General features: G+C 39.5%; 1 protein-coding gene across 3 annotated transcripts in view; it reads right to left on the bottom strand.

Moving 5' to 3' along the window:
* Positions 1-3,973: 3,973 nt before the first annotated feature.
* The window catches only part of LOC126162544 (heparan sulfate glucosamine 3-O-sulfotransferase 2), a 163,637-nt gene continuing 152,563 nt past the window's right edge, over positions 3,974-15,047 (bottom strand). For all 3 annotated transcript variants that reach the window (XR_007535085.1, XR_007535086.1, XM_049919126.1), the window contains one exon: positions 3,974-5,450. Coding sequence is in view for 1 of the 3 variants with exons in the window: in XM_049919126.1 (XP_049775083.1) it covers positions 5,439-5,450 (12 nt within the window). In the remaining 2 variants the exon portion in view is untranslated. The remainder of the gene's footprint in view (positions 5,451-15,047) is intronic.

The following is a 15,047-nucleotide window of genomic DNA, read 5'->3' as shown; positions in this document are numbered from 1 at the left end:
CGTGATGCAGATAGGGATGTAAACATTGTATCAGTTATTTCTGTTGATGTTATGGTTTTCATAAAGCTCTGCACATGCAAATGGATACAGGATCTGCGGTGACCTTGTTAATTGACAAACTCCACTTCTCCCTGTGTCACGAAAGTCGGTAAATTACAATAAACAGAGAATTCCTATTCTCGGTCAATTCTCTGCCCCAGTGACTACAAGTCATAGTCCATTCACTTACATTTCTTGTTGTAGATACCACGTATATGGAGAATCTTTTTGGGTTAGATGCTTTTAAGTTGTTTGGTTTTTCCATTTGTGATGAAGTGAATTTAGTGTCTGAACAAGTGCTGTACACAAAGTTAGATGCATTATGTTCTGAGTTTTCCCCTTATTCCTCTCCTGGATTGGAGTATGCCAACAATTTTCAGGTGCACATTACCAGAAACCTTCTGTTTGGCCTTGTTTTTTCTGGGCTGGTTACGCCTCTGTGGCAATTTTAAAGTTTCTGTGAATGCACAACCTATAGCGGATGCTTAACTGACCCATGCCTGGACGAATTCTTTGCAACGTTATTAGGTGATCAAAATTTCTCAGAAACAGACCTTTTGGATGCCTATTTACAACTCCCTTTAGATACAGAGTACAATGTATGTTAGCCATCAATACCCGTTGTGGACTGTACCAATACTTACAGTTGTCTTTTGGAATCATCAGCACTTCTGCTATTTTTCAACTTTTTTTTGAACAATGTACAGCGTCTGTGCTGCGTTGTGCAAAGTATTTGGATGACATTGTGGTTTCTAGTGCCTCCATTGAGGAATATTTATGCAAAATCATGCAGCCATTACATGCGTTGCTGTGCAAAGGTCCTCAGTTTCGCTGATCGCCAGCTTGTGAAACTGTGTTCTTCACCCTTAAGACTATGTTGCTGTATGCACTCTGTTTAGTGACATACCAACCAGGCTTCCACTGAGTCCTTGCAATGGACGCTTCACAGTACAGTTTGGAAGTGCTACTGGTTCACAGTTACCCTGATGCCTCCGAGCGGCCTGTTACTCATGCCTCAAAAATGCACACTCCTGCTCAAACAGGGTACTCTCAGATACAAAAGTAAGCTTTGGCCAATGTATAGGATTGGTGAGGAAGGGAAAGCAGCAGGCACCTGTTGAGGTGATGAATTGAAACATTTTATGATGGACATGAAGGTTTATTTCAGTAAAAAGTGGTTGAAGGCAGGCCTAGAGAAGCTGCCGAAACTGAATGGGCTGCTGCCCAAGAGAGCAGGAGAGGAGAGCATCTAACCAGGTTGAAAGCCGCCAGCAGATGAGAATGGATGGCATGTCTGCTCCCCGTGGATGGCTGCGGCTCCACCCCCACGTGACCACCTCCAAACCTCCCTATTGGACAGCCAAATTGTAGATGCGCAGTTCAGTAGCATTGCCTCGTCAGCAACACGTGAATTTAGCTGCTGATGTTTCAACACGTGAGTTTCGAAGTAGTTCTGTCTGGTATAACAAAACGTGACTTACAAGCTGAAACTAGCCAGCAGGCAGAAGGCACTGGCGAACATAAACTGAAATATAAAAAATTAAATTTTTATAATATTACATCAATTCAGTAATGGTCCCCACTGTCCAGTATACGCTGTGAAAAAAATGCATGTTTTTCTCTATGGTACCAAATTGTACCTGGCTACTGATCAAAAACTATTGGTATCCTTATTCAGTACTTTTGCAACCTTACCAGATAAAGCAGCACATTGCACCCAACATTGGGCTCTTTTCCTTTTGTGTTACAACTATGAGATTCATTTCTGCCATATGAATCAACATGCAAATGCTGACACTTTGTCCTGTCTTCTGACTGGTCTGGACCCAGGATTTGCTTTGTATCCACACTGATGTCACTGCACAGCAGACAGTTGATGGTTTTTGTGTGACTAGCACATGGAATGTGAAGGCTGTAGCTTTGGATCCCATTTTGCAGAAGGTCGTATTATTCAGACAACATGGTTGGCCGGATTAATCACCTTCTTGTGCATCTGACCCCCTCTGTAATTATTACATGTTTTGACATTAATTCTCTGTTGTGGATGCTGTTCTCCTTTTAGACTTGTATCACGTGGCCTCTCGAGTAGTGATCCCCTTAGTGCTTCGTTCAGAAATTCTCTATTTATTATATGCAGATCATTGGGGTGTATCATGCATAAAACCGTTGGTCCGCCGACACGTGTTTTGGCCCAGCTTTGGTGGCGACATTACCTGCTTGGTTGCCTCCTGTTCATAGTGTGCAGCACACCAAGCAGCTCTCTGGGCATCGTTGTCCCCTTGGCCGATGCCATTGAATGCATGGGACCGTATACATATGGATTTCGCTGACCCCTTTGTCTTATTGGCTGTTGATTGTTGAGGCTCATTTTCCACATGTTATTCATTGAATTTCATATCCACAACTGCCACTGTTGCAGCCTTGCCCAAAATTTTTATACTCGAAGGCTTGCCCATGAAATTAGTGTGCAATAATGGTCTACAATTTTCATCACAAGAGTTTGCGGCATTTTTTGATTCCCTTGGTATCTGTCACATCCTCACTTCACCATTCCACCTGCAGTCTAATGCTGAGGAAGGATGCCTAGTCTGAATATTCAAAACTCAGATGAAAAACTATGTTGCCAACTCTTCAACATTGTCTTAGATCGGTTTCTCTACTCGTACTATTTCAGCCATTTGGCAAGAAAGGCCCGGCAGAGCTACTCCATGGGTGCGAGCTGGGCACACTGCTACATCTCCTGGGTCCTCCACTTGAACATCGACTCGTACATCTGCCACAGCTCTGCCGGTCAGGTGTGGCAGTCTGGATGTGTGGTTTTGGATGTTGCCCTAAATGGACTCCAGCTATCAATGCCAGATGCCTTTGTGACATCGGACAGAGGATGGCCTCTGCTCAAGGCACCTTGATCAGCTTGTAGTGCCTTGAACCACCTCTGAGCCCATCTACGTCGACGTCGGGTGTCACATCACCTTCTGCTGCTGGTTCTCCACTCCCACATCGGCGACAGAATCTGTCCTTCAGAGCCAGTGACTGAGGTCGATATGGAAACAGCCCTGGCATATATATATATTGTATATGTGTGAGGTCTTTAAATATGTCTGCTTGTGTCTGTATATGTGTGGATGGATATGTGTGTGTGTGCGAGTGTATACCCGTCCTTTTTTCCCCATAAGGTAAGTCTTTCCGCTCCCGGGACTGGAATGACTCCTTACCCTCTCCCTTAAAACCCACATCCTTTCGTCTTTCCCTCTCCTTCCCTCTTTCCTGATGAGGCAACAGTTTGTTGCGAAAGCTTGAATTTTGTGTGTATGTTTGTGTTCGTTTGTGTGTCTGTCGACCTGCCAGCACTTTCATTTGGTAAGTCACATCATCTTTGTTTTTAGGTATATATATATATATATATATATCTCTGTGTGTGTGTGTGTGTGTGTGTGTGTGTGAGCATGCGCGCGCGAGCTCGCGCATGCGTGTGCGCCTGCATTACCGTCAGAGCCTGTCATACCTCCTATTTATTTAAGGCTAGCTGTGCTACGCTTGGCCTTAGTTCTCTATGTGTATTGCTATAGCTCTTTGTGTGCATAATTGGTTCTTTCTGAATGTTACTTAAATACTGTGTTGAAGTTCTTAATGCTTCTGTAGAATAAAACTGTGTTCAATCTACTGGTTGTGTTGTACTTATACCTAATTACAACAATATATATAAATATTATAAGCATATTGACTTGTCCTATATTTTAAGTGCATAGTTGCATAAAATGTGATTTACAGGAGCCATAAAATCACAAATCACAATGAATCCAAAAGAAAGCATCTAAATAAAAACAATTCACTGAATTAGGATATTTGAGAGACCAGCAAGAATTTTTTTAAAGTGTGTGACACAGTGCCACTGAGAGACTTAATAACAAGATATAAGGATCATGTTTGGAGAAGTAAGTATACATTTATTAGCTCAGTTGTTACACACAAGGAAAAAATTTGACTGCCACTCCACACATGTATAAACAACACCTATGGCTGAGTGTCTGTTACATTACATGATTTATTTGGTCCATTTGTTATGTATGGTGTCAAAATTTGTCACTGAATGGCTTCATTTGTTTTAATACAACTTAAAGAAGTACACAAACTTGTTAAATCTAGAAATACAACTAGCAATTAATGATGGTTTAATGTATCAACCGCAGGATTAACCATAGTAACAGAATTCTTGCTGTAGGGAATGTAACAAAAGTTCACCAACTTCTTATGAAAAAAATTTAAGGACAAATTAAGTTCACCAATTGCTTGTGAAAAAATTAAAGTGCAAATAAGAAATATATCATACAATACAAATGTCCAACATAAGATGATTGAGTATTAAATTTCAATTAGAAGTGAACTGAAACTGTAAAGGAATGTAGTATACTTTTAAAATTCATGGTGAATTTCAAGACACTAGTAGAAAATACATTCTCCCCCATCCATCAAACAGGGAGATGCAATTATTAAGACTGCTGATACACTTGAGCCCTTCAAAATACAACAATCTCACTTGATTTCCAAAAGGAGACATAGGTTACATAAAATTACTTACTGTTGTTATTTCTTAATCTGTTTACAGCTTTTAAGAAATGTTTTGACATTATCAATCAGTGTAGCAGTTTCTAAAACCCTAGAAAGCAAGAAGCTGGTAATTTTAAATTCACTGTTTTTCTATTACTTGTATTGGACATTTTTAGTTGAACTCAACTAATGCGTGTCTCACAATCCATCACTACTTACTATCACTTTTTGCTGTACGAAAATATTGTACACTGATTGTCAACTGGATCAGCTTACAATTTTTTTCACTTGTGAGAATTTTGGAGATTACAAGAAATGTACCACAATGAAACAATCTCCAACTCAGATTTGTTCTGTACTAATATTTTATGCAGACTGAACATTTGTTATAACATTTCATTTCAAGAACTCTTTGGAATGTAAGTGGGAGTCTTATTGTGCTTCAGAAATGACTGCACTTTTAACAAGCCACATCAGTGTAAAACTATATTCAGTACAGATAATGGAAATGAGAAAGACCATGGGAAGCTAATACTTACTATGCTGTCCTAACAAAAGCTTTTTTGTAACTACCCTACAAGTGTGGAGGCCCCTATTTTTCTGGGTATTCCTTTTAATTCGCAACCTGACAAAAACACTTGATGTAATGCAGTTCAGCAGACTGCAATCAACCTTTTCACTTACCCTGCTGTCAGAAATGATAAAAACGAATATCACATTCCTTTTCAGTTTAACAGTCCTAATCAGCTACATTATCTTGGCAACGATCTTTTTCATTACAACATTGTTAACAAAACATATCTACTCATTGACGAATATTGTCACATACTACTCACAAGTCCTACTGCTATTCATATTTCCATCTGAAACAGAAAGGAGAATCATTTTTATTTAAAATAAATTGTAATTTGTTAGTAAAATGGTAGACTTAACTGACTTATCACCTCTTAATTAAAATAGACAAAGGCACAGTAATGCTACAAGGAAACACCTAGGCTTATAGCCTAACATAATCCTTACGATAAGTGTGGAAGCTAAACTTCCAAGAAGTATTTATTTTTTATCCTTGTAAAATGCTATGATAGGGTGATACGCCCAATTCATCTTGTGCCAGTTCCATAGGTACCCCCTCAGCTATGTTCATAATTAGTCATCAACATGCATATTTGCTTAAAGACATAAAATTTATTAGGAACATTAATATAACATTACTTTCCTCTTTAAGGTCTTTTCAGAAATTTTTGACAAAGTAGTCAAAACAGAATAGTGGCCCTCTTTACTTGTAAGTTTGCTGTCCATACAGGATCTTCCAGAGAGGAAGCTGTGTGGTATCTAAAAAGGAAGTGCAGTCACAGCAAAACAAGAAAATTTATCCTTTTGGAAGTTGTTTGGCATTACCAGAAGCATCTGAATACAAGGGTCACAAAATTGTAGTTGGGAAAGTAAAATATTATAGAATTAATTGAATCATTCCTACATTGATGGCTGTTAAGTGAAGAATCTAAAAATATACTTCAAGCCCTCTGCATATCACTCCCATTGGAACTGTAAAATTAGTGTAATAGCACTACGCATATAAGCATTCAAGCAATCGTTCTTCCTGCACTCCATACATCACTGGGATGCAAAGAAACCCTAATATATAGACGATGCTAACCACCCTCTGCCATGCAGTTCATGGTGGTATGTACAGGGGATAAGCAAAATAATGTGAACACCTGTACTTACTTGGGTATGGTTTATTAATAAGGTGCTGGACCCCAATTTGCCTGTAGTACAGCTGTGGTTCTTATTGGAATATTGGCATATAATGATTGTATAGTCTCCAGTAGAATGTTATGCCTCTCATTGATCAGATCCTCTTCTAATTCCTATAGTGACGAGGGGGTTGGGAATCTGCTCCAGAGTCTGCACTCCAATACCAAGCCCAGAGACAGTGCTGCCCAGGGAAGATGCTGCAGTTCAGTTGCATGTTTCTCATTCCCCGAGTGTACTGTCCTGGCTGTGTGAATGGGTGCATTATAGTCCTGAAATATGGCATGATTGTTGGGGAACAAATGTGAATCATGGGGTGCACCTGATCATCTAAAATGTTCACATAATCGTTGGCTGTAACACAACCTTTGAAAGTATTGATGGGCCCAGCAGAATACCGTGATATTTGCCCACACCATAACACTTCCACCTTCATGGTTAACCACTGGAATCAAGCGGTCATCATTGTAGGCTGCTTCTGGCATTCTCCAGATGTTAACCCTGACAAATGTTGGAAATAACAAAAACGTTGAGTCATCAGACCATATGATGTGTTTCCACTGAGCATCCATCCAGGAGTTATGCTCCTGACGCAATGTTTTACACTTCTTTGCATTGGTTGTCATCACTACTGCTTTTGGTACAGTAGCTCGTCCATAAATATTCGCTTTATGGAATTCACGGCGGAAAGTGTCGATAGATATGGTGTCTCGAAGATGGCTGTTGAGCTCTGAAGTCACTTTAGCTGCCATAGTTTTGCTTTGTTTTGACACAATTCCTGGGAACATAAGACGATCAATGATACTTCCTGGCAGATTAAAACTGTGTGCCCGACTGAGACTCGAACTCGGGACCTTTGCCTTTCGCGGGCAAGTGCTCTACCATCTGAGCTACCAAAGCACGACTCACGCCCGGTCTCACAGCTTTACTTCTGCCAGTATCTCGTCTCCTACCTTCCAAACTTTACAGAAGCTCTCCTGCGAAACTTGCAGAACTAGCACTCCTGAAAGAAAGGATATTGCGGAGACATGGCTTAGCCATAGCCTGGGGGATGTTTCCAGAATGAGATTTTCACTCTGCAGCGGAGTGAGCGCTGATATGAAACTTCCTGGCAGGAGTTCGAGTCTTGGTCGGGCACACATTTTTAATCTGCCAGGAAGTTTCATATCAGCGCTCACTCCGCTGCAGAGTGAAAATCTCATTCTGAAGACGATCTCTGTCATTTAGTTTTGATTTGTGCCTACTCTTACATTTACATGGTGATGTCCATGTTTGTGCAGGCTGTCATGACTGTTGAAAGAGTTATTCTTGAAACATTCAATAAGTTGGCTGCCTTGGTTCCTGTTGCTCCAGCTGATTGGGTGCCCACAATCTGCCCTCTTTGGAACTCTATTAGGTGTTTCATTGCATGGTGATCTTGGTGTCTGAATGCAAATATGAAGTGTGCACTACTCATAAACAACCTGCACTGATGCTTCATCTATACTGAACAAGCACAGTCCAGCTCGACACGTTCTTTACCTGCATTGTTGAGCATCGAACACAATCATCCCATTACTACCACTGTACACACTATTTTGCCTATTCTCAGTATGTATGCATGTAGCACAAGATGGTTATAATTATATTTTCACTACTTGAGAGGGCCCCCATCAAAAACGAATGATCATAGGACAATGAAATTTTGTGAAAATATTTGTAAGAGCATTCAGGATAGAACTGACAAATCAACCACTGAAAGAAACACAGTTTAATTTCCACAAGAGTGGGCAACATTTATTAATGGCATACCATGTTTACATTCCAGGTTACAAATGTTGCTCAGTGTGATGACCATCTGCATCCACAACAGCATGGATCTGACCTACAGATTCCATTTCACAGCTGTTTGCAGCACTTTTTCAACGGAGGGTGTTGGAATGTTCAGCTGGCATAGCACAACTTGTGACTGCTTGAAGGCTGCACCTTGCAACACAACTGGCCTTCGGCCTCTACTAGGAACAATTCCCAAATTACCAGTTAATTCCAACTTCCAAATCATGTTCTTCAACCCCCATGTTGATTCTCATGAAGAGCAGCAGCACTATTGTTGTTGTTTTGATAAAACGACTTCATGAGTAAAGTCCTGCTCACCTTGTCCACACTCATTTTGACTGTTTGCAACTGTAACGGACACTGACACATGTGTTTCAACCCTACATGGCCATACTAATACTGGCACCTCATAGCAAGTCATGACAATAACACAACTAACAATGCAAATCCTGCAGCGTCTTATTGCAGGAACTATATGGACAAAGGAGGAGTAGCTGTATATGTAAAAAACAATGTCTTGTTCACGGCAATAGATGTACAAAGATTCTGCTTTGAGCTACATTTTGAAGTATGTGCTATAGAGGTGCCAGACACTGCCTCCAGATTAACAGTTGTGGCAGTTTACAGGGCACCATCTGGTAATTTTAAAGTGTTTGTTAAACAATTAGATACTCTTTTGTTGTACTTAAGTAGAAAAAATAGGGGCATGGTAGTTGTTGGGGATTTTAACATAGATTTCTTGGTTAATTCTCCCTGCAAGGTGGAGTTTGAAAATCTCATGTGCACGTACAACCTTGTTCCCGTGGTTAGCTCGCCCACCAGAACCACAACCTCTTCCAGTACTCTCATTGACAACGTTTTTGTTGATCAGAGTAAAGTCAACCATATTAATATTGAAATGGTTATAAATGGTCTGTCTGACCATGACGGACAACGAGTTACTTTCAACAGTTTGGGAATTCCTCTGAGTGACACCTCACCTAGATGGAAAACAGTAAGGAAAATAAGTGAGGAAGCTATTCAAACGTTCAGATCATGTCTTCAGCATACTGACTGGACACCTGTTTATCTAGCAGAAACTGCTAATTCAAAATACAATTTATTCACAAATGAGATAGCAGGTACCTTTGAAAGTGTATTTCCAAAAAAGTCATACAGAGTCCAACCTGCTAGGTCTGCAAAAAAACCATGGCTCACTAAGGGCATTATAGCTTCGTGTCAGAGAAAAAGACAACTCTACATAGCATCAAAGACTTCTAACAACCCTGCTCAGCTAAAACATTATAAACTCTACTGTAAAATTCTTGCCAAAGTAATTAAAAACTCTAAAAGTATGTGTATAGCATCTGAAATTACTAATTCTGAAAATAAAATTAAAACAATCTGGAATGTGATAAAGAGAGAAACAGGGACTGTAAACTACACCAAAGACAAAAATATTGTTTTAACTGTTGACAACTCAGAGATAACTAATAGTGAGGAAATTGCTGAAATCTTTAACCAACATTTTTTAACTGTCCCAACACAGATAGGTTGCCATGGTTCTGTAGATAAAGCTGCCTGTATAATGAAAAATAATTTTCCAGAGCCTTTCAGTCAAATAAGTGTGCCTCCCATTACTGCCAAAGAAATCAAAAAAATCATACAGTCTTTGAAAAATAAACATTCTGCTGGTATCGACGATATTTCAAGCAAGCTGTTGAAGGCTTGCTGTAGTGAAGTGACCGAAGTTTTGGCTCACATCTGCAACACATCCATGCAACAAGGAGTGTTTCCAGACAGAATGAAATACGCTGTTGTCAGGCCCCTGTACAAAGCAGGGGATGCTACAAATGTGTCAAACTATCGCCCTATCTCTCTATTAACAATATTTTCAAAAGTCCTAGAAAAAGCTCTGTACAACAGGATTGTGGCACACCTTGGTGACCTGAACATCATTAACAGTCAGCAGTTTGGTTTTCAAACGGGAGTTTCAATAGATAACGCAATTTTCTCATTCACAAATGATGTTCTAGAGTCTATAAACAGAAAGAGGCTGCCAATTGGTGTCCTATGCGACCTATCAAAGGCGTTCGACTGTGTAGATCACCAGATACTCCTCAAGAAGGCCTGTCATTATGGAATTACAGGACCTGTAGGAAACTGGTTAAAATCGTACCTCGAAAATAGGAAGCGGAAGATTATTCTAGATGTTTCAGATAGTGTATCACAATATATAGTGGACTCTGAGTGGGGAATTGTGCAGCAGGGAGTGCCACAGGGATCAGTGCTTGGGCCCTTGCTGTTCCTCATATATGTTAATGATCTGCCTTTATCCATCAATAAGCAGTGTAAATTTACAATGTTCGCTGATGATACGAGCATTGTGGTGGATAATGTGTCAACTACTGACTTAGAATCTGAGGTCAATGATATCCTTAAAGAAGTTCTGGGTTGGTTTAGTATTAACTCCCTTTCAATAAACCTGAAAAAAACCAATTTTATCCAGTTCCAGACAACCCACAAAAACCCAAAAGAAATAGTTATCACACAGAATGATCAGATGATAAAAAGCAAGTGTACTTATCAAAATTCCTAGGCGTACACGTGGATAGTAGGCTGAACTGGGAACATCACGTTCTACAAACACTAAAACGGCTGACGTCGGCAACATTTGCTTTACGAATTTTGTCACGCTTCAATGACATTACCATCTCAAAGTCAGCTTACTTTGGCTATTTTCATTCAGTCATGTGTTATGGCATCATCTTCTGGGGCAATACACCTGCCGCAAAGAAAATCCTCACAGCACAAAAAAGAGCAATAAGAATCATTTGTGGTGTACCCCCACGAACCTCATGTCGAAATCTTTTTAAATGACTTGAAATACTGACAGCAACATCTCAGTACATATATTCACTGATGTGCTTCGTAATAAATAACCCCACTCTGTATGAAACGAATTGCCTACATCATGAACATAACACCAGAAGAAAAGAGGATTTCCACTGTGAGTTAAAGAACTTGACACTTATTCAGAAAGGGGTAAAGTATGCTGGAACAAAAATTTTCAATTCCCTACCCAACAGCATCAAAAGTATAAGGAGTAGTACATCAGTATTTAAACGTAGCTTGAAAAATTATTTACTTGAGACCTCACTTTATTCACTAGAGGAATTCTTTCAGAGAGATAAGTAAAACCCAGATTGGAAAGATGATTTTAAATTTTTTGACACTGTTTGCTGTTAAACTAATGTAATAATGCCCTAATGTAAAAATTCCTGTTTTTCTCATTTCCATTTTTGGGTCACTTTTAAACCCAAAGTGGGAAGTTTTGATTACTGTTCAAGGTTAAAATAGATGAAATAATGCCCTATATATGAAACTGCTATCTTCACATTTATGTTGACTAGTTTTTAAGCTAATAAGTATGACTTTTGTGCACTGTTATTAATACTATAACAATGTCTTTATTCTATGTATTTTATTATGTACATTGACACGTTCCACATCTGAGTGACTTGCTCACATGTACAGATCTATGGAACAAGTATATAAATAAATAAATAAATAAATAAGTCTGAACATCCTTCCTATAAATTTGAGTATCCATATGCTAAAGTCTTCTACTTACACTCACTCAAGTAGCCGAAATTTACTTTTAACCACTCTACAGACTATTACTATTTAACACAAACAAGGAGTGCTCATTGACAAACTGCACTATAGGAGTAAAATTACACTCAGAATTGAAACACACAAATTGTGGTGTCCCCCAAAAATTCAGTGCTAGGGCAGTTCTTATGCTATGCATACATCCCATCTTTCAATATATGTATTCTTCAGGTATCCAAAAGGGGTTATACTGAAATAAGGAAGAAAATACAACATTCGAATCCAATGTGTGCTCTGACAGGTGGTTGAAAGGCACTATCAATGTAGATATGTCACATAAAATGATTTTAAAAAAGCACATACCAATTTTACACTAGAGCCTCTTTTATTGCTATATAATTCATATTCTTGTTTCTGCTCCCATGCCAAAACTTATCCTACATGTCATTTGTGGACACTGTCTGCTAGACAGTTTTCTTTGAGTCACAGCAGTGCCTCAACAAGTGACATTTCAATAATCATACATAAATTTTTAATGATATAACATCATTAAATTAGTCTTCCCACCCAGCCAGTATCCTATCAAGTTGGTGGGATCTATTTGGACTGTGAAAACTACAAATTATGGTTACAGCTCTCTGCCAATCAATCTACAGCACAGCAACAGTCATTGGCAGAAACTCTTCAAAATTCACCAGGAGAAGAAGAATTAGGTGAAATCCACTAGACTGTCAATCAACTGGAGTGCACTGTAGGAACCAGCACCACAGTATGAGATATCATGGACATTACCCCGTCCTTGACCCAACCAAAGACTTGCACTGATAACAACAGAATAGATTAGATTAGATTAGATTAATACAAGTTCCATGGATCATGAATACGATATTTCGTAATGATGTGGAACGAGTCAAATTTTCCAATACATGACATAATTAAGTTAATTTAACAACATACTTAGGTTAATATAACAACTTTTTAATTTTTTGTGTTTTTTTTATCTCACTCAATAAGCATTGCATTGTGGAAACTGATGTACAGGGTGTCCGTAAAGCCCCACTAACATTACAAAAGACTATTAGAGACAGAGCATCACAATTTGTTGTAAAACATTTGGAAGCTCTCAAAGTTTTTTACTGTAATGTCATAAATTCAGTGTGTCCTCCACTTGTGACTTGTAGAACATTAGGGCAATTTTCGAGTTGTGCCCTTGTATGGGTCAGCGTTCCAGCATCAACATTTCTGATTGCTTCATTGATGGAGTATGAAGGGCAGCAATGTCATTGACTGCTGTTGTGTATATGTGATCCTTGACATAACGAAGCAATCCCACAAAAAGAAATTTAATGGCGTGACATCCGGAGAATATGAAGGCCATGTGAAGGGACCATCATAACCCACCCATATCTCAGAAATATGTCATTCATCACATCCGACACATTCCAGCTTCAATCTTCATGCTGGAAGATGAGGGAGGTATTCCAGTTCCAATTTTCATGCTGGAAGATGATAGAAGCAGCAGCTCGTTGACCTGTGGTAGCAGGTACTGTTGAAGCATGTCAAGGTAAACACTTCTCATTAAATTTTCTGTGTGTGTGTGTGTGTGTGTGTGTGTGTGTGTGTGTGTGTGTGTGTCAAATATTAAGCTTTGCGATATCACGGACATGTTCTCGTATGTTGTGTGGGCTTTCAGGGGCCCAAATCCTAATGCTGAGGCAATTCAGTGTCCAAAAATTTGTAATATTGCTTCATCTGAAAACAGGCATTTTTTCAGAGAGTCATTGTCAGCCAGCATGGAACACATAAATTCATGTTATAGAGGATGATCATTTGGTTGCAATAGTTGGACCACCACTACACATTTTGTACACAAAAAGACATAACCAAGTACGTTAATACTTTATGGACAGTTGATCTTGCTTGATGCTTTACATCATGCAGGATGAATTGACTCCTGGGGGCTGTGTTGAAATGGAGCTTTCACTCTATCAAGATGTGCTTGAGGTACAGGGTGGAGGTCCACTTTGAGAGAGATCTTTGACACTGCTGTCTCTTTGAAGTTTCTGAACCATCACTTTTTGCTTGTTTTTGTTGCAGGTGCCCTCCCATACTGGCATCAATAATTGTGGAGTACTGCTGTCACAGATTAGGGTTCTGCATTTCAGGAGAGGCACTGCACGTTCTCCTGGTCTGTTACCATTTTGAAGCACTTAATGGACATCCAGTATAACCAGAATATTATGTGGCAATATCACTTCAGAACAAACTAGTGTATTTTCCCATCTCTATTGCCTACATTGTATTTTTTTAGTGTACTTGTACTACTCTTTACCTTTTATTCCTTCCGAATTTAAATCAATTGAATTTCATGCTGGTAACAATGATGAGTTGTTATGTATTATCAGCTGGTATGTGCTCTATATGTCATTCATATACGTCACCACTCATGTAACAAGGTGCTGGCTGGATTTATTAGGTTCATTCAAACAAAACCTGGTCAGTGCGTCTACCTTTGCCTTACACTTAAGGTGGCACCATGTAACTGTGGGTATGGGGCGCCATATATTGGTAGAGAGACTGATGCATATGCACCTTTTGATGTTGCATAGCACCAGTGTGGTTTCAGGCCGAAGAGAATGTAGTCACACGAATTACCATCCGCTACCGAACATGCAGGTGAGTAACCAGGAAAAACGAAGAGTGGTTCGATTTTTGGCGGCGTAGGGAGTTGGAGGCCATGAAATGTATTGATGGTGAGTTCAAGTGTTGTGGAAGGCGCGAACGATTCCTTGAGGGGCACGAGTCACTGGAAAACGATGCTCGTCCTGGACAGGCTCATCATGCCATCGCACTGGAAATGGTTGTGTAAGTGAATGCTTTAGTATTGGACAACAGCAGAATCTCTGTGGACGAGATCCATCAGTTCCTGTGGACATCGATTCACAACGGATGACAAAGTGTGTGACTGGGTCCAGGCCTGGATTCCACGGCAGCCTACTAGATTCTTCAAGGATGGAATTGACCAGCTAGTGTCACAATGGGATAAATGTGCCAACAGTTCTGGTGACTATTTTTTGAGTATGTGTACTGTGTATAACTACATTTTGTGTTAATAAAATCGTTACCATTAATTTACACTAGTGACTGGGTTTCATATGAATGCCCCATACCCAAAAAACTCTTTCTGTGATGGCGAGATAAAAATTAAGTTGTCTATATGAACAATGCTGTAGTGTGATGCCTGTCCATCAATCAAGCAACTTATATTTTCTAGTCCATTTGTGGGAAGTTGTTCT

This window comes from Schistocerca cancellata, chromosome 2 (assembly GCF_023864275.1).
Source record: "Schistocerca cancellata isolate TAMUIC-IGC-003103 chromosome 2, iqSchCanc2.1, whole genome shotgun sequence".
NCBI lineage: Eukaryota > Metazoa > Arthropoda > Insecta > Orthoptera > Acrididae > Schistocerca > Schistocerca cancellata.
This window is presented reverse-complemented; position numbering and strand designations above follow the sequence as displayed.